Source organism: Aulostomus chinensis, chromosome 23 (assembly GCF_037954235.1).
Source record: "Aulostomus chinensis isolate RoL2024-O1b breed Wild chromosome 23, RoL_Achi_v1.0, whole genome shotgun sequence".
Lineage (NCBI taxonomy): Eukaryota > Metazoa > Chordata > Actinopteri > Syngnathiformes > Aulostomidae > Aulostomus > Aulostomus chinensis.
This window is the reverse complement of record NC_141342.1, coordinates 16,608,092-16,627,830: the sequence shown is the minus strand read 5'-3', so window position 1 is coordinate 16,627,830 and position 19,739 is coordinate 16,608,092. Positions and strand designations below refer to the sequence as shown.

Genomic DNA, 19,739 nt, shown 5'->3' with positions numbered 1-19,739 from the left:
TAAAAAGCCATGTGTAGCCTGTTTCATTCAACCCTGCTGTCATTTTGTTATCAAAGTGTATGTGTATATACACACACGTGCATGTCCACAATGTATTTCTGATCCCCTGAACAATCCAACAAGCCCAGCGAATCCACCAGAACGAGAGCCATGGGCTGACAATGAAACAAAGAGCCCAGGAAATGAATTCAGTAGTTCCGAGCTGAGATACAAAAAGGTACCTACAGGGGGGTGAAAACAACAAAACAAACAAAAGAGAGGTGGGATTAATCTCCGCACAGCCATCAGAGAGCAGTGTAGTCACTATGCAGAGGCCTTGGCTCAATTAAACTATCATTAATAGTAGTAAGAAAGGCTTGTGTTTGTGTTAGCAACTGGGTCAATGGCTCAGCTGATTCGGCAGGTCATCTACATGCAGGTGTTGGAAGGGAGCAGTCCATAAACCTAAACATACAGCATCGCATTTCATCAGAAAATGGAAAAATTACCCCTGCGATCACTTCCAGTGAGTCTCATATCAAACAAATGGGAGCTGAGAGATCGAGGGAGCTTATTGCTGAGCAGGAGGTGCAATTACAAAATGAACACAAGCGACACCCTGGGAAGATTCTAACTAAATGACAACCATCCAACACAACCCTGACAGGTGAGACGACCACGGTGCAATTTAACACAAAAGTGATGCTCGTCCCGAGGAGACTCAATGAGTGCTCTGATCGCGCACAAAAACGAATTTTGTGTACGTAAGAGTTAACTGAGGACAATTAGGAAACAGCAAGGAAGCTAGAATCCATCAAGGGAAGATGAGGATGAGGAACATTCTGGAATGCATTTTTTTCCCTGAAGATGGAATAAACAACAGCATCATTTGCCAGGGGGAGGTCAATACCATACATGACCACTTACATAAGGCTGTGCAGACTTTATCAGAGGAAATGAGGAAGGAACCAGATTACAGACCCAGCCATTAAGCACATCTACACCCCTTCCACAATTAAAGCCTCTTCTAAACACTGGCCTGATTGTAATTGTACACTTCAGAGCTCACTTATAACCCTCACTAATCCATGCAAAGAATAATATATCATTACACTCAGATGAGAATACAGTAATGCTAATGAAGTGTGTGTGTGTGTGTGGGGGGGGGTGTTAAAAATGCTCTTGTGGTACTGTAAGTCAGTAAGACTCAGGCAGGAAATCCCTGACAAGAAGAAGGAAGGAAGAAAAGACAGAGCGGGGCAGGAGACAACTCTCAGTCTAGTTGGTCAGAGCTTTGAGGAGTCAAACAGGGAGAAAATCCTGCTATGACCTGCAGCTGATAGATGAAGTCCAGCAATGAAATCACAGAGGTGCTGCAGCTGGGAATACAGCACGGCTATGAAGGTGAGTATATGAAAGGAAAGGTGTCATCGTAGGTTCGTCCTGAATGGAGCTCTTGCATCATTTATGTGGGCCTCTTTGGGTTTCTGAAGTCATTAGCAATCAACGCCACTCCTTGTAGTCGAAGGGTACAACTCGATGAAGTTGTTAGGACCATCACAACAATGGGAGCTGAGGGATGAATTGAGTGACCACAGTAAAAGAAAAAAAAAAAGTTCAAAGGATTACAGATTGATTTTCTAGAAATCCACTCACTGCTCACCCATTTAATTTCATTTTAATTGAAAAAATGTTACAAAAGAGCACAGCCTCTCATCCCGGCTGTAATTTGTTGCATTCCTAAATTGAACGGGAGTATTTTAACAAAAAGGCAAATGCTGCAAGAGTGTGAATTTGGCTTGCAGAAATGTTTCCACTGGTAGAGATTTGGCAATACTCTTTCTACTCTAAGAGATATGTTTTTGCATGATCACACACACACACACACACACACACACACACACACACACACACACACACACACACACCACTGAATTGGATATTTATAGTTCTAGTGCGTATGGATAGGAATTAATCAATTAAGCCCCCTGAATGGAAGATTCCTCCTTACAGCTGGTTGTTAATCAAACTGTCCTCCGCTTCACCTTCTGTGTCATATACCAAACAAGTTTACAAGTGGCGAAAGGTGGACATACCGTAAATTCAAAGACTATTAAAGACCACAATGATAATCCAAGTTTCCCATTAGCGCTGCAGAGTATATTGCAATTTTATTGACAGTTCAATATATCCAAATTATATCAGAGATGCTGCAGAAATATTCCAGCCTGCAGATGATGTTCTACAGTCTTTCACTTAAAATGTGAACAATGACACGAGATAATTATTTCTAATATTGAGAATCATACTGCCATTTCAAAAGAAGTACAAAAATAATTGCCATTTGATAATCGTTTCAATATTTTTCGGCCCGAAATTGCCATCATTATTACAGATTCACTGCAGACATCCAGTATGCGGTTCAAAAACAATAGAGCCTGAAACAGACTGAGGAGATATAGTAACAATGAACAAAGGAGCACAAATTTAATACAGTGCTCTTAACTTGAATGAGGAGGAGTTCAATAAGTGCACAGTGGCTGAAAATGCCCTTTTCAAGGGAGTGGGCCTGAATAGAGCATGATTATTACACTCCAGCTGCACACAGACACACACACACTCAAAATCTGACTTTAAATGAACAACCGGACTGACTGAAGCGATTTGCATGTAAATCGATGTATTTCTTACTCCCGAAGATGAGGAAAGTACAAGACAATATTACACATCATCTAACCATATAATGTACAATATGTATCTCAAGTTTGACTTCTTTCATTTGAATCACCTGGCTCACAGTAATCGTAATATACTGTGTATAAAGTCCCCAAAATCAAACTTCTATGTTAGTCCCTGGAAAAAAGAAGAGAAAAAAAAAATCAAACCCAATTATCTCAAGGACTTCTAAATAAATTTTAGAGGCCAGACAAGATAAAATCAGAACAAGTTTGAAATGCCAAAAATAAAAAAAAAATAAAATAAAAATCTCATTGAGTGCTACAAAATATGTATTCTCCACATAGTGGACAAATATGTGGTCAAATTTAATGAAAAACAAGTTCTCAAATGTTACATTTCTATCGATATTGGAAAACACAGCAAAAAGTTAAATTACAACAAGGACCTGACTTTATAAGATATTCTGATTCCTGTTCTGGAAATGTGTGCAAATACATATAAGATTACATTGAATTTGCTTCCAGAAACTTTTGAGACAAAAAGTAACTGCCTTCATTAAAATGAGATTTCATTGTCATATCTTTGTTTTCGTCTCTTTTCTCTTTTGTTTTATGTACTCAATAGGGAGTACGGTAAAATTCTTCTCTTGATATGCTCCATAAATTTCAATGCATAATCATATGTAGGTATCAAAATGCACTGTAATTCGCTCCACCAGGGTGTGCGTGGTCTGGTGCAGAAACAGGGAAAGAACACAATCAACTACACAAGGTTTGCAACCCCCAGATGAGGAACAGCCTTTGTCAGTGATGAACAAGGAGGGGAAAGCATGTTAATTAATTTCAAGTCCTTCCTTAACAGTATTTAAAACCAGATTTAGCCAATCAGACTGATACTTGATAGCTCTAATTTAGAGACACACGCACAAGGTGAACTCAGGATTTCAAAATACCAACAAAAGTTACAGAGTTTCCTCTTTAACTAATTATTTACACAACAGCCTTTTAGCTTTATCTACAGTTGGAAAGTGGAGATAATACCGGGGTAATTAACCTGAAATTAATACTTCAGCAGCTGAGCAGAGAGGGAGAGAAGAAAGTCTTTCTCTCTCTCTCTCTCTCTATCTCTCTCTCACACACTCACACACTCACACACACACACACACACACACACACACACACACACACACACACACACACACACGTCGGTTCAGGTTCCTCCTCCCTCTTCACTGAAACAAGCAGGAAATACCACTTGAAATATTACGGCATCTGAATAGATTGGGCCGTTCCAGTAACGCAGAAGGAAATAATGATGCTTTTCATAACTACGGGAAGGATAACAATAAAGTAAACAGAAACAGGAAACTAGAAGATGGTAATAGTGAAGAGCAGAGATAGTGAGCAGGTTCTGAAGGAATGAACAAGCAGGTGGAGAAAACTACCGATTCTAGATGCCAAGGGCAGTAAAGCGGTTTGGCTGAACTTCCTGCCATGCACCCAACAGTGGTCTCGAGGTGCAATCCAACACAGGCTGATAATAACTTTGACTCCATTGCCTGTGCAGAGCGAGACTTTTTCTTTAATTGAAAATCATCTTCCCAGTACAACAGGGAGAGATAGCTGTACCCAGCTCATTATAAAACAGCGAGCGAAAGCTTTTCACGTGCAGTTTCTCACACAGTGGTCTCTGGTGTTGATTGTGGCGGTACAGGAATATCTGCAGTGGGTCTGAAAAAGCAAACCTGTCGTCTGCATTTTGCACATGCATCTCATGAGCTTTAAATAGAGGAGTAAGCGCCTTTTCAACACTTTCCAAATGACTCACTCTAAAATGTTTGCAGTCAAATTGTTGTCATGATGATGATGATGTTATTCTGCCTATTTTTAAAAATAAATCTCTGAATCATTTGTTAAACAATTGGAACAGATCACAGGGTTTTATTTTTGCACCTTTACAACAATATGCTGCACAGGGAAGTAAATTGGCACAATCCAGACATATTAGCCTTTTGCACAGCAAGAAGTAGCTAATTATTTCTTGCCCTGTGTTACATCTCTTGTGATAGGAATGCTAACGAGTGCATAATTATATTCAAATATTTGAAGAAACTCTGCAATTGACTCAGCAGGTTTACTCTGACCCCTCTTTGGTGGCACTTTACCAAAAAGGTGACCTCACTGACAGCATGTGGTACAGTACCTTCATGAGGATTGACTTTGAGCTAGAAATGTGAAAGCAATACAGATATTTGCAACAATGAACGCCTGGGACCGGCTCTGCGTGCTGTTATTTATAATCATAAAGCTGAGGCCATGTTTTACTGAGGCAGATGTCACGCTGTGATGAGAACTCACAATGGCGTCAATGCTCTGAAACATCCAACAGAAATGAAGAAAAGGTCACGATGATCTGTGATAATGTTAGGAAAGTTTGCCAGTGGTCATCCACTGCTTCTGAACTGCATACATCAAACTGTCAAACTGTCTTAAAAGCCAAACACAACAATACTCGGAGAGGTGGAGATGCCGCACAGAATGCAACACAAAAACCTAGCTGAAGAAATGAGTTATTTAGAAATAGCGCACATCGAGAATAGTCCTGGAATCACTGGGAGACATGAAGGACATTCAAATAAAGTAAAATACAGAGGAGCAATTTTGATGCAGTGGTGCCCTGAGTGAGTGGATAAAAATCAATGCAGCAACCTACTGGACAGGTGTGTGTCACTGTACACCTTCTGCTGCACCTCTCTGATGATATAGCTACACGTTGCATAGATGCAGACCACAACAGCCGAGGCCGGCCCACCTCCTAACCTACCCACGCTAACTTACACATCCTCTCCTTCTCTGGTCTGAGCTCCTTTCAGCATGATATTTAATTCTGTAAATGACATTCAACAGTTAGCGGCTCAAACTTCAAAACTACTTGCTCTTTGTCTGCCACCATTGTTAAAAATACACAAAGACAATCAACACAGCAGCATCAAGGTTCCACTGCCAACTAGCATTTTGATGATATAATTCAAACACATCAAAGTCGGACTACCACAGAAGTATAAAAGCCCGTCACCAGTGTAGGCCAAATAGTTAGGCAACAGCGTCTTCCTGATGTAAAACTATAAATCTCTGTCTCTGTAAGTCACTTTGTTGGCAAAAGGATTTTTTACAAATACCACAACATTTCCAGAAGGTGGGACAGTTAATTAAAGAGCATCTCTGGAAAGCTATTTGATTTATAAACCAGCAATGCTACCATCATGATACTGAGACATGTAGTAAAACTAGCTGGACTCCTATAATGTTACTGCCAACATCATATCTCCCCCCCCCCCCCCCCCCACACACACACACACACACACACTTCCTTACTGCTCTATGCTTGCTAATGATACCTATACAGCTTACGCACTAAGCTATTCCTGCAAATGAGTTTGCCAAATGTCTTGAAATACATTTTTATTTCTTTAAAGAACAGATGCTAAGACTGGGCACCAGGCTTGCTTGCTGTGCCAGACATCCTTATTTTGCCATTTGTGATGCATAGTTAATAATTGGTCCTTGGGCTTGTTGCAGTCCCAAAGCATGGCGGTGTGAACCTGACCTCCAAATTAATTAAACATACACTTGCTGGCACAAACTGCAAAGAAAATCAAGAGCCATGTCTGCAGCATATACAGCAAATCATATGCAGCTAATGGTATATCAATAGCATAGTTCCTTGCGTTGCAACATCTGCAGCTGCCCCCCCCCCCCTTCATTTATTAACTTTCAGTTTGTCACCATCTCCATGGATGCTAAAGACATAATGCTTGTTCGCGGTTTCACCAGTGACGTCTGCGTTTGATTTTAAAAGCAGGGATGACATTTTTATCTACTCCCTCTGAAACAAGTGAAACCTCAGCGCAGGCTGTAATTCAAGCTAATTCTTCAGCATCACAGTTTTATTTGCTAGTTCTTAGTCAGAGGTGTGTCTCAAATGAAATTTTATGTGTTTTAACAGCTGTTATTTTAGGTTTCATGAGATGGTAAAACATCTTTGCGTTTACACTAATTGACGAAACAATCTGGTGAAATTGTGATGCATACTTACGAGTCCAACATGTAGGTCTGATGATGATATATATATATATATATGCGTGTACATGATAATGAAGTTAAAAAAGATATAAATTGGCCCATTTTAAACAAGCAATTTCAATGTTGATGCTTTGTACACATTTTACTGACAGTAATTTAACTTTTTTTTATTATCAGATTATTGACTCCAAATATGTGTATTTTTTTAACTTCCAAATAATCTAGTGTCATTATTTTTTTAATGACATTTTAAAGCCCACAGAATGAATCTGACTAATCATCACATGCAGACTGAACTACATGTGGTGATGTAAGCTTTAACACGTGTTTGAGGAGAGACCTACTGCAGACCTGTTTTGATATTTGTGGTTAAATCCTTCTCAAAATAGCACAAGGTGTTTATCAGTATACAAAAGCATATATTGTCATGTCCGTCAAGTTTCCGTTCATGTCTGCACATTTCCCGTTTTATATCTTGTCCTTCCTGTTTCTGTTTTGTAATCACTAACCCTTTGTCTTCATTCCAGTCACTATCTGCACACCCCGTCTCCCGTCTCGTCACACCTGCTTCCTGATTGTTCTCCCCACCTGCTTCCCATCTTCCCTAACTACCTCATGTATAAATAGTCCTTGCCTCTCACTGTCTCGTCACCAGTTCATTGTACTTCATAGTCCTCGCCCAGCATTCCCTCATAACATTTGTCATAGTCAAAATCTGCCTGTGTTTGACCTTACTTGTTTGGGTTTTTTTTTTAATGCCTTGCCTTTTTACCTCTTGACCCTCAGATACCTTTGCCTGCACCCCTGGACTGACTTCCTGTGTACCGAACCCTGACCAGAATAAACTCGCCCTTTTGTGTCCACCTTTCTCTGTGCATGGTGTTCTTGACATACATAGCAAACAGCCTGCATTTTAAGTTTCTTTTTCTTTAAAACTCTTCCTTTTAATAATAGGAGAGAAATTTCAGCTACAGGAGTGAGACAAGTTCATCTAAATCACAGACTTGAGCTGTCACTCAATGAAATCCAAAACTCCCTCCAGGGTCCAGCAACATCAGTGCTGCAAGGCTCTGACTTTATCAAGTATTTAGCCAGGGACATGGACACACACACAAACACACACGTGCACACAAAGGGCCATTTCATCAAATGCCAGCCATACTGAGAGTCTGTCTCTTGCAGCACATGGCAATTCCTCGCCTGTCTGTGTCCACAATCAATGACTGACACCTCCATCACAAGTCCTCCAAACAACCCACGGGACAAATGCAACATTAATATGGACTGAAGCTGATATTAATGTTGACATTTTTATAACCTCAATTGTTTCAGAGATGTTAAGCCTCTTTTTTTCTTTTGATTATGCTTGAATTTTTAGCCCCTAGGACTGAAAAGATTCAAAACCAATAGACTGTAATGGCAAACTCTCTAGAAATTTACTTACACATAAAAAAAAAATATATGATCAAGCGCTTTTCAGTGGAGACAATATGTCAGCTCATGAGACTTTAATAACAGGTTCTTTAAGTTGGAACTGCGCCTCAGGTCATACCTGCTGACGGCTCTGATCTAGACACTTCTGAAGTACAACGTACACAAATATAATGCAACGCTTTTTCTAAAGATTTCCTGTATTTATGGTTTCGAAATACAAACAATATGCAACAAATGTGATTTAAATAATGTCTACAAGAGAACCAGCAACAGTTAGTGAGAGACAGGCCATTGGTGTGTGAAAAAAAACGACAACCTTTCAATAGTGTGTGGAACCGCCATTTGCATTCCTTGATGCACTGCATCTCCTCCACATAGAATGAATGAGATTACTGATTGAGGCTGCTGGAATGTTTGGCTGGTTGCTTGACTGTTGCTGTCCTCTTAGGTGACCCGCAGCTGTGCGTGCTGTCCGTGAGATCTGTCACACGAGACACACAACTCTGCAGGCTTCATCGACTTCAGCAAAGGACTTACTAACCACTACCACCACCACCACCACCACCACCACCACGCCTGATACGTCACCTACCATCTGCATGAAGTCCATTGTTTAAGTCCGTCCTACACCACTGAGGTGAAGAACTCCTGCTGCTCTAACAGCACACTTCATCAGCTGTGGTACTAGCTTGTCTTAGTCTGTCCCACAGATGCACGTTCTAATCCTGAACTGATGTTATGACATGTTTTCTACAGGCATCTGGAACTGACTTCTAAGACTTCTGATGTTGAAATATGACCATTTGCAGCGGCAGCAATTCGCAGCTTCCTCCACCATTGGGAACACCTTTTTAATTGGCGTCTTGCCATTACACAACGTGTGCAAGAGATGGATGATTGTGGAAAATAAGAAATAAGACCTTTGAAGAAAATCTTACATTCCTTAGTTACACTGAAAATGTCTACAAAAATATAAAAAAAAAAGAGTCTAGTGTTTATATTTTCTTTAGTGTGCATGGGAAAGGAGTTTTCCCAGGAAGCCAGCCCCTTTTCAGACCATTCTTGACCCAGTGACACGGACAGGTCGTCCAGTGTCAGCTCACCCACCAGCAGCCTGGCACAGCCTCAGCTCAGCTGCAAGCTCATCACACCGGTAGAATAAAGACTGAGCAAGAGCGGTCAGCTAGCCGTCTCTAATTCTCAGTGTTGGGGTACGAAGTCTTTTAGTTGCCAATTATTTCTATTAAGTTTGTATTTCTAGACATGTACCCTCTACTCTCAAAAAGCAAATGTTAAAAGTATGTGTCTGCAATGAGAAATGACATGTTGTAATTTTGAAATAAATATTTATATTCTAAAAGAGGGCAAATAACAGCTTGGATGGCTTACCATCTCCCAATTTGAATCAAGTTTCAAGTAGAACAGCTGTCAGGTTTTCTTTCTCCAGGGACTTTCTTTCCTGCCTGGTGATCAAGTCCGTTCACGTCTGCTGGTAACTCGGAGTGAATGATCATTCCACAAACACTCTGGGTTGGATCTACTTGCCAATGGACAGCATAACTGCAGCTAAAAATGTACTCAGATTTTTGTTTTTATCTTTCTCATGGTCTCCCCTGCTGGTCTACAGGCGGGCTGGAACAAGTTGAGTTTTCTCGAGTAGAGTTGTTTCAAGAAGTGTGATATCGTTCGTATTTTTTGAGGGATCACAATTTTGTTAAATTGTTTCTTAACCCATTATCTAATCACCCCAGTCCTATTTCAACCAACACCGGTGGCAGTTCTTTTCCATCAACACCAATTCATGAGTAAACAATCAGGGGTTCCTACTAAAGCTGCAGACAGCAATAACCCTGGGCAAACTGCTTTTTTTGCATATTTGGTGACCCATTTTAGCTTTTTTTTTTTTTCATCTAAGAGCACAGTGCCAACCATGAGCCATGATTAACTTGTGGAGAATTTCCCCTCGCTCACCATCTTCTATCATTGCAACGATGCAATCCAGGAGGGAAAAATTTCACGCTGATTTAACTCATAATGTGGAGAGCTTTGAGTAACCAGCAGAGGAGAGCAACATATCTAGGGTACATCCAATCTGCTGAAAATTAAGAGATTTTGGCCTCTCAAATGTATCTTGTTGATAATTTCTCACCAAATTCACTAAGTATTAAAAATGTTTGACACTTATTTTTAAAAAGCCAAATAGCCGCTGATGACGAACTGATATCCCGCATGGCTTGTCATTCATTTAAATTACAACCACTCGTAACTAACAATTAATGTTTTTATTCAACGTATAGCCTTTGTTTTTATCCATCCGTAAGAAAGCACATCTTTCCTGATCAGGCGTCTGGAATCTCCCCTAACTACATCATTGACAAATACATATTCTTTTCTACTTTTTACCCAAATTATCATCAACTCATGTGAAATATAACTCCACCCTTAGTCAAACACAAAAAGAAGACAGAGAATCTGGTTCAGCAATGGCAACTCACAATAGGTTTTCTTTTTATTTGGCTACATTGAAAAATCATATATCACCGTCCAAAAAACGTGAGAACTACAAGGATACCCTGCCTTCAGACAACCATGTTAACTACCAGCCTGGTAGAAGACAGTTAGAAGGATCTCCAATATTACTTTCATCCAGCTGAATCTAAATTATGTAATAACACATGTCCATATCAGTGGCCTTTGTTTCATGCTGACAGGTTACACACCAATAGCCATCTGTCAAGCTAGCAAAAGCGCCACCGCAGGAGTCTTTTCAGACAATGCACAGGCTGCTTGGCATAACCCCAATCAATACTGAGGGAAGCACAGGCTGCCTGCCTGCACAGCTGAGCAATAAGAACAGGAGTCAGTCAGTCCCACATGCAGCGTCATCATATATCATCCATCCAGGTTTTTCTTCATGTCTCGCTGCCTTTGACAAACTGCCAAGAAGAAATGTTACAGTCCCTTCGCCGTAATTGTCACGGAGGTCCACGCTTTGATCAGGTCATGTGTTTACTACAAAGATCTGTCAAGTCAAACCAAGCGTGCTACTGTCAACCAACCAAGAAACCAATCACATGAAAGGGTAGGGGGCAACATGGAGTGTTAATATGACAACATACTCGTTTAAAGTAAGGGGTTCCTCAAAGGAATACTACATTTTTATGCGGCTTGTGAAGCAGAGAAATGTCTTGGAATAACACAAAGCCTGAGAGAAAAACTGCATACTAAATACTGAAAAATGACATTTGTCAGCAGAACCAACAAGCCTCTTCAGTTACAGTATGAACAGAAACAGCTGAGACCAAGAGTGAGGACAAGAAAGTCCCACATTTGCAGTAATATTGTCCAAAAAAAAAAAAAAAATTAACCAGCGTTGCAAGCAAATGTATTTCTATGTGTTACCCAATCAAATGCGAGCAAGCCAGATTTACTTGCCGCTTCATTTCCCAACCACTCTACTCAATCTTGGGGATGACAGCGACACTTAAAACAAGATGTAGAAGTGTTCCTGCTTTTCCTCAGTGGTGAGCCAAGAAGGAATAATGTGGAACCACTTAGCTATGCACTGATTAAATAGGCCAGCTGTCATTCTCACAGTGAACCATTGGGAGCTGTACTATTAGAACTGCCTCACCAAGCAGCTTGGCCTATAGTTAATATATAATTCCCTTTCAGAACGAACAATGGCAAAGTCATACTGACCTCCAAAACAGAGAGAGAGAGAGAGAGATGAGCAGGATGATGGCCAAAGTTCTGACAAAGACTAAAATAATGAGGAGTAAATGATCAATGCATTTTTATCTCCAGAGATTTTTATGCAAAAACTTGATCAGTTTAAGTGGCAAAAGTTTGCAGATCGCTAACTAAAACTGTGATTTTAAATCAAAAAGGTACGGATGTTTAATGCAGAGAAGTAAAAAGACCTTTAGTTTATAGTTGCATTAAATGAAGCTGGGGACCAAAGCTCCCGAGTGGAAAGTGTATTCATGTGCTCAGACAAAAATAAATCTAAAACCAGCGGTGCAGAAACACATAAACGTGGAAATAATGGTGTTAGCTTAGCTTAGAGTCTCCGGGTGATCGCTCAGGAGAGTTGCACACTCTGACCACCTCTCTCTTACTGCTGCTAACAGGCAAGCAATTTCCGTTTGTGCACTTTTATTTATGAGCAAAGGTGCCCGGGCTGATCATAAACACCACCTGCCCCTAACAGAGAGAGAGACCAAAGAGAGAGATGAAACTCTTTGTTATCCTCCTGATAAAAAAAAAAACTCTCTTCTTTTGCCCATCTCCACAGTATTTCCTTCTTTCTCTTGGCTCTTTCCTATTAACCATCTGCTTTATTTCACTCTAGTAAAGATGCTCAGTCTCCAGTTTTGTCAGCTCAGCTGAGTTGTTTTGCTTTTTTTTTTTTTCTCCTTTTGGTTGGGGGGGGGGGGGGGCAAGCTGAGAAATCAGCTGTTAAATGTGAGGTTAATATCGCCAAATGTTTTATGCCAGAATGAAGAGTGACAACATCTTGCTTGGATGTGCAGCAGTGACAAGAACCACACTTTTTCCTTGTCATATACATTCATTCAAACAGAGATGAGACAAGGCAGTTTTGTTTCTGTTTTTTAAATGCAATGAAAAATACAACGCCCTGCATATAAAACTAAGAAATAAACTGATAAAAGTAAAAAACTTGCCAGGGCCATTAGAGAAGGGTAAAATAAAAGGCAGAGAATTTAAGACACATGGTAAGACTTTATGTAGAAACCTAGACTGCATTTTAATTAGAACCATATTTGTTAGCTTACTGCACTTCAGATGTTTTTCTTGGGTGGAGACTTCGCAAATTACTTGTAGCATGAGTCAAGAGACAAAGTGAAGTGCCTGTATATTTTTGAGGTACCACTGTACAATAAGTCTCCCCTTATAAAGATGAGTAACCATGTGTATTAGCTTGTAATGTGCATGAAATAATGGAATTATACATGATTATGTTTGTTGTTTTGTTTGTTTTTTCCCAGATCAGCAATTTGGTTTCTCATCATTATTTTCTAAATTGTATTTTATCAAATACAAAAGAAAAAAAAACAGCTTACAATCATCATTAAATACAAAACCCCTAGCAGTCGACTTATTTTGCTCTTTAAAAAAGCATTAATAAAACATACCTTCAACTTTCCAAATAGTAACTCTGCATTGAAAGCCAATTAGGGAAAAATCATTTACAATTGTTAATTAATGGTTTAAAAAGTGTTTAAATTGTAATTAATAATGCATTTACGACCCTTAATTAATCCTTTATAAGTGGAGCCATCTTTACTACGACAGACACATGGGCTCCATGAGCTCAATGCATCACTCACTGCTAGCCTGCCCTAAATGTGAGTTGTCAGTCCTGTTGGCGGAGTTCAACACACACCAGTTTAAAAATATGAACCATACACACCCGAGGTTTAGAGCAAAGTGTGTATGCACGTGTGTGTCCTCTCTTCTTGACCTTCAAGAGAAGAAGAAGAAGAATTTCCAACCAAAGCTAGGATGACCAGTCGCTAAAAACATTGTCCAAATGCATTCTGAATCCAACTTTGATTATGAAAGGAAAAGTGCATTGACGAATGGAAAACATTTCTCACGACAGCACATGCTCTCAAGGGTAATTTGCTCGGAAGTCTCAACAGTGATGTGTAGTTTTCAGTAAACAGTCCCGTTTCTTAGTGTTCCCTCGCTTGCGCTCTAGAACCAACACGCTCTGAAATCTCTTTTAAGGAACAGCAACATTCTGATGAAACAGAATTAATGAGACAACACTTGAAATTAGCATTATAAAGTATTTTCTGGTGAGTTCATCACAGAACCCAGGAGAAAGCTAAAAAAAAAAAAAAAAAAACATGTCCCCCAGGCCCTGTTAAATCACTTTTGAGATGCTACAAGAATATCTAAGCTTCAAAACCCCTGATGCTTTTGATTTATGCCTGGCCAGTTGGTTTTTGACAAGAAAAGAAGTGTATAATGAAATAAGCTCAAGAGAGGTCAAGATAGATTCGATTTTAACATTTCTTGGACTAATGGATTGCTTTATTTTGGTTTTATGACGTGAACAAAGGCCATAGACAGAGTGAGGCCTTGAACCCAAACCTTAACTTCCATTTAAAGTTAGTCAATAGTCTTTTCAGTATGTGAATACCAATGTATTCTGTCAATTCACCAGAAGAGCTGACACACATCCATGCTGACAGGCAGCATTCTGAAAATGCCAGCAACACTTCTTCTGGGAGGGAGGCAGTTAAGCCAACGCCTCGGGGTAACAATTATCTTTAGAAATAATGTAAAGGTAATAAAGTTTGTTGCCTGTCGTGGGATAAAAAGGATTCCTGAGCAGGGACATGAGTTGATTTGTATCAAAATATTAATATAAAAGTAATACCACCGAGATCCAACGACAACCAACCAGATGGCTTCCCCGAGGAGCTCATCTGCTCCTGCAGAGGCTAATTTGGCTGGTGCACATCTTCAGGTGCTTTCTGATGAAAGGGTCTTTTCAAGTTGTATTAAACATTAAAGGAAGCGGCACTAAAGGAAGAAGCAATGACTGTATTTTTCATAACTACATTTTTGAGGATCATCTTTCACTCCTACTTCAGGGTGGGTGCTTACTTTACAAGCAGAAGAGGAAACCTGAGTGAGGAATTAAGTTGGTTGGTTGGTGAATAACATGTTCCATTTATTAGTTAAGTTTCTCTATCTTACCCTCTATTTTACAGCAAGAGCTTGGAAATTAACCAAAATGTATCAAAAAGATGTTTTGAACTGCTCACCGATTGAGTTTAGCACATTTGATTCAGTTATTATCCTCCCTTTATTAGTCAAGCGTTGACTGTGAGTACACAGTAAAACACAAAGTAATTGCTAATTTATTGTAATTGATGCTAGAAATACTTTGTCTTTTTCCCCTAAAACATTAGGAACGGAACTACATATTTACGGCAATTTTTCTGTATGATTAACGACAGATGATGAGCAAAGATGAAGAGATTTGAGCAAAACCGGGCCAATGTAAATATCAGCCCGATACCGATATATTTTCAAAACATACCAATGTATGCTAATATTATCTTCCCTGGTTTATGTGCATTTTTGATTCTTTTTTTCTTTTTTTTAATTTATGCATCAAGTTTAACTTCTATGAGGTTTTCGGAGACTTGACTTGCCGTGGAAAAGAACAGCACAGAATATTTTCTAGCAGCAGCAGAAAATAACATAACACAGGAACTATTCGTTTCTCTAATTAGTATTTTCTCACATCTTCCTGTGATGGGTTTTATATCAAATTTTACTGCGTTGGAGTGAACTAATGCAAAGCCTTGATTCCATATCCTGAATATAAAGTGATGTGAGAATCCATTGGTAGGATAACAAAGCCCTTTTATTACCCTGGCTATTCTCTGTGTAAGAGGACAGCGGCATTTATTATTAATACTGTTATGAAACGACTAAAGGAGACGTTTTTCCTACTCTCACTAATAAAGCTGTGGGGCCATTATTAGGCTAGTAAATGGTATGACAAAAGTTTTTGCTGAGGCAGAAATGAGCACACAGTGACCGCTGCCAGTATACAGTCTCGCAGAGTGCTCGTTAGTGCTACTTGGTCAACACAGAAGTATTAAAATTGCGATGACTGTTGCACCCCACCAATCCTGTGCCATCGTGATGTGGCAGCTGCCTCTTTTTTTGCTCTAATGACTCATTCCCTCTTGAATTCAATGAGCCCTATGAGAATTTCTAGCTGAGGTTTTTTTTTTTTAAGAAGAAGAAGAAGAAGAAAATCCAGGCAATGTAAGCTAACCATGATAAACAAGAGACAAAAGGCTCATATAGCATTTGGATTGAAAACAGCATAGCTCATCTAGAAGCTGCAGACACCAATCAAAGCGTTGGTGAAACCTGCTGAAATCATCCATCAGTCAGCATCAGCATCCCTCCGAGCTGCCAGCACTCTGTCCCGCTAATGGAAACAGCTAAAAGGGACACGGTATGTATTTAGTGGGGCACCCTACACATTAAACACAACAATCCAAAGCAGATTCTACTAGAAAATATATGTAATTTACGACATCGCTGACTGAACAGGACTAGGCTGTTCCAGGGGATCCTGAGAAAAATATGTGAATTACCTCCACTGCACTATTATTTTAGGCAGTCAAGTGTGTAACACAGGGAGAGTGTTTAACCATGACTTTATAACTCCCACATTTCACACCATTCTAGTCCATCACAATGAAATATCTCACGCAACTCTCCTGGCTCATCATCGGGGTAGGTTATGAGGTCATTTCCAGTCTTTTATGAGCAACATATCAAAAAGCCCTCTCCACGTTGGGAGTTTCCTGCCTGAATCTGACATGAAACACTCATGTCACTTTGATATCTTTCGAGTGTTTTCTTGCCCAAAAGGCAAAACTGTCCTTAGAGCCAAGTTAGTAACCCTAGAAAGGTAAAAGCAGTCTGATGCCTCTAAGAGTCACATAAAACACCGGTGAACGTCATAGTGATATTAAGGTGTAAACATGCCTTCAGCGCTTGAGATGAATTTTTCTTCCCAAATTCTCATTTTTTGGTGACCTGATGATACCAATTGTTGCCAATCCCCATTTTCTGACTTACAACTACACTTGACGGAATAAAGAAACATTAAAAAAAAAAAAAAAAACTTTTCGTCAATGGAAACATTTCTTATCATTATTAAATCACACGTTGCTCTTCCAGTTTCCCCCAAATTGTACGAAGTTACTGGCTCTTTTCCTACTTCAAAAACAAAAACATCAAAATTAAACTCGCCGTCATGCCCGGGGAAGCAGCGCGCGGTAGCAAGCGACTGGTTAAGAATCGCGAACACAACACTGACCAGCCGTTTATTGTTGATTAAAAATAACTATTTTCAAGTTTAATTTCTGAAAAAAATGATAAAAACTTTCACATAAACACAAACACTGGTCACCAGCCAATACCAGCTGATACCAATACATGGGATACATGGCCGATATCTTGGTGCATCCCTGGAGAAAAGGCTTATGAGTCACATAACAACAATTTACCAGTGGACAATAAGTGGTCTTAAAATCAGTCAATAATTCAATAAAAAATGTAAAATAATTTCAAATGTTTTCTTCTATAATTTAGCTAAATGGCATATTACTTTAAGGTTGCATGATAACATTGACACATCCTCAGTATTGGCTGATATTGGTTACATGTGACATAATGGATATTTAAATCGGCCCAGTTTTTGCTCAACTTTCTTCCGCTTTGATGATGAAACAATAAGATTTCCAAAGGTTTTGTAAATAGAGGGAAAAAAGAGGAAAAAACACACTTTCTTGATAGTTACTCCTTTTTACAAAATGAGAGTTTTTATACATGAAATATCAATAGTGCTCGATATCAGCTTTCAGCCAATTCAGTTGTAAAATATCAGTGTGTTAGATATCAGCAAAAAATACAATACAGGGCATTTACACATAATTGTAAGAAATATTTCATATGTACTCGTTTTAGGCCACTAGTCATGTCAGTTTTACAGGTAGGTAGTCCACGTATTAGCCTGGTTTATTTCCCCCAAAATTAACCCACCATTTCCAGATACTTTCTTCAACTGGACAGATTCGATACTGTTCTCAGGCCTGCGTTTCAACAATTAGGGTAAGTGACGATGTATAAGAAACAACAACAACAACAACAACAACAACAAAAAGAGTTTCCCCATCAACAGACACCTCAATAAACCGTTACAACTGCGTAGCTTACTAGCTAGTTAGTTAGTCGCAGAGAGGCCCAATAACACAGGAAACAGCTCTGTGACTAGGCGCGCCTCTAACAATTCCCAATCCACACACACACACACACACGCACACACGGTCCTCTTCCTCACAAAAGACATGTCACGTAAACTAGCTGGCAACTTCCCTACACACCACATTAGAATAAGTTAAAGCAAAAATTTGACCCAGAAAATGACAAAGAGACACGGCGCGGAGGGGGGAGAGACAACAAGAGCCGGCTAGCTTTCAAATCACAATCCTTCCCAAACTTGTGCAATCTGAGAGCTAGGAGCTAGCGATGGAGCGTGCAAGTTTTCTTACGTACCAACACCATATTTTTCCTTTTTCGTGGGCACCCAGCGAGACATTCTCAGTGTCGGGTCTTCCCAAAGTTGTTGTTCGGCCCGTTAGATAAAGGTCCAGGTGCGACCTGTTGTTACAAAGCGTAGAGTTTTTCTCAGTTTTCTCGGAGCATTGGAGAGCTACTCCGAGCAGCCATTTTCCATCAGTGACAGGACGCTCCGCAAGGGGGAGGAAGGGAACAAGGTTAACTTTTTCCCCCTGCAGGCGTTGACACAGTTAAACTTTCGCTGGTGGTTATAAACACTCATGCGGAATAAACTCTGTATGACTGATTAAACATGTTATATATTTGTTGACTGCAGGGTATTTCACATGTTGAAATGAGACAGGGGATGAGCTAAAGTTGTGAATTTCACATGGCGTCTAATATAACCACTTTTATCGCAAGTTTACTCAAACATTTTTCTTTCATTATTTTATCAAAATTGCACAATTTTGCAGAAATTGCTTTTCTTGCATGTGATATTAAAACGTTATTTTTAAACATACTGCTAAATGTTTATATTTTGTATGCTACTTTACGTTTGTGTTTTTGACTTGAAAAATACGCCTTTCAAAAAATGATCAGTAATTTGAGAGGGTTTTTCTTGATACCCCCCAGCAAGCGGACTCATGATACTTACTTGTTTATCATGTTGCAATATTCTACACAATAATTAGCAATCAGACTTCTTTTTGTTTTGTTTTGTTTTTTCAAATTTTGCAACCAGGCACAAGTAACAGTCATGAACTGGGGAAAAGTTGAGGAATTTGAAAATCATGATATCCTTAAAAACAAACAAACAAACAAACAAAGCCAAAAAATTGGGAGGAAATTATGAAAACTACATATAAATGTGGTTGAATTGATTTAAGCTCACCTCATTAAGCATGTTTTGGTCAATATTGATTTGCTATGTGTTGTATCGAACTGTCTTGTCACTAACTCAATACTCATAGCCGCAGGTAAGGCTGTACCTGTTTATTGAACAGATCTGATGTGTGTGGTTAAGAATATTTTCTCCAAAGTCATTGAAAATTCATGGAACACATGTGAATCTTGAAAGAATTTTCAATTAAAATACACCTGGATCATTTGTGTGTGTGTGTGTGTGTGTGTGTGTGTGTGTGTGTGTGTGTGTGTGTGTATATGCTTTATTTTGTCATATACCAAGCTTGATCCACACTTGCAAAAAAGACACACACAAAACAAATAATAGGAATTCAGTTTAATAGGAATTAAGCATGGAAGTCTACTTATACACAGCACTATGTGATGCCTAGAGGTATGAGGCAATGGCAACATGAAACAAAGACATTAAAAGAGTCAGTAAGAACATGAAGCAACACTAAACTGCTTAAAGTGTAAACAGAAGTTTAGTTTATTGGAAGGTAGTAAACAATGTGTTTTTGGCCT

General features: G+C 39.3%; 1 protein-coding gene across 1 annotated transcript in view; it reads right to left on the bottom strand.

Annotated features, from left to right (window-relative positions):
- Positions 1-18,548, bottom strand: part of dock1 (dedicator of cytokinesis 1) — a 175,307-nt gene extending 156,759 nt beyond the window's left edge. The window contains exon 1 of the mRNA XM_086194482.1: positions 18,306-18,548. Within this exon, the coding sequence (XP_086050608.1) occupies positions 18,306-18,348 (43 nt within the window). The 5' untranslated portion in view covers positions 18,349-18,548. The remainder of the gene's footprint in view (positions 1-18,305) is intronic.
- Positions 18,549-19,739: the final 1,191 nt, after the last annotated feature.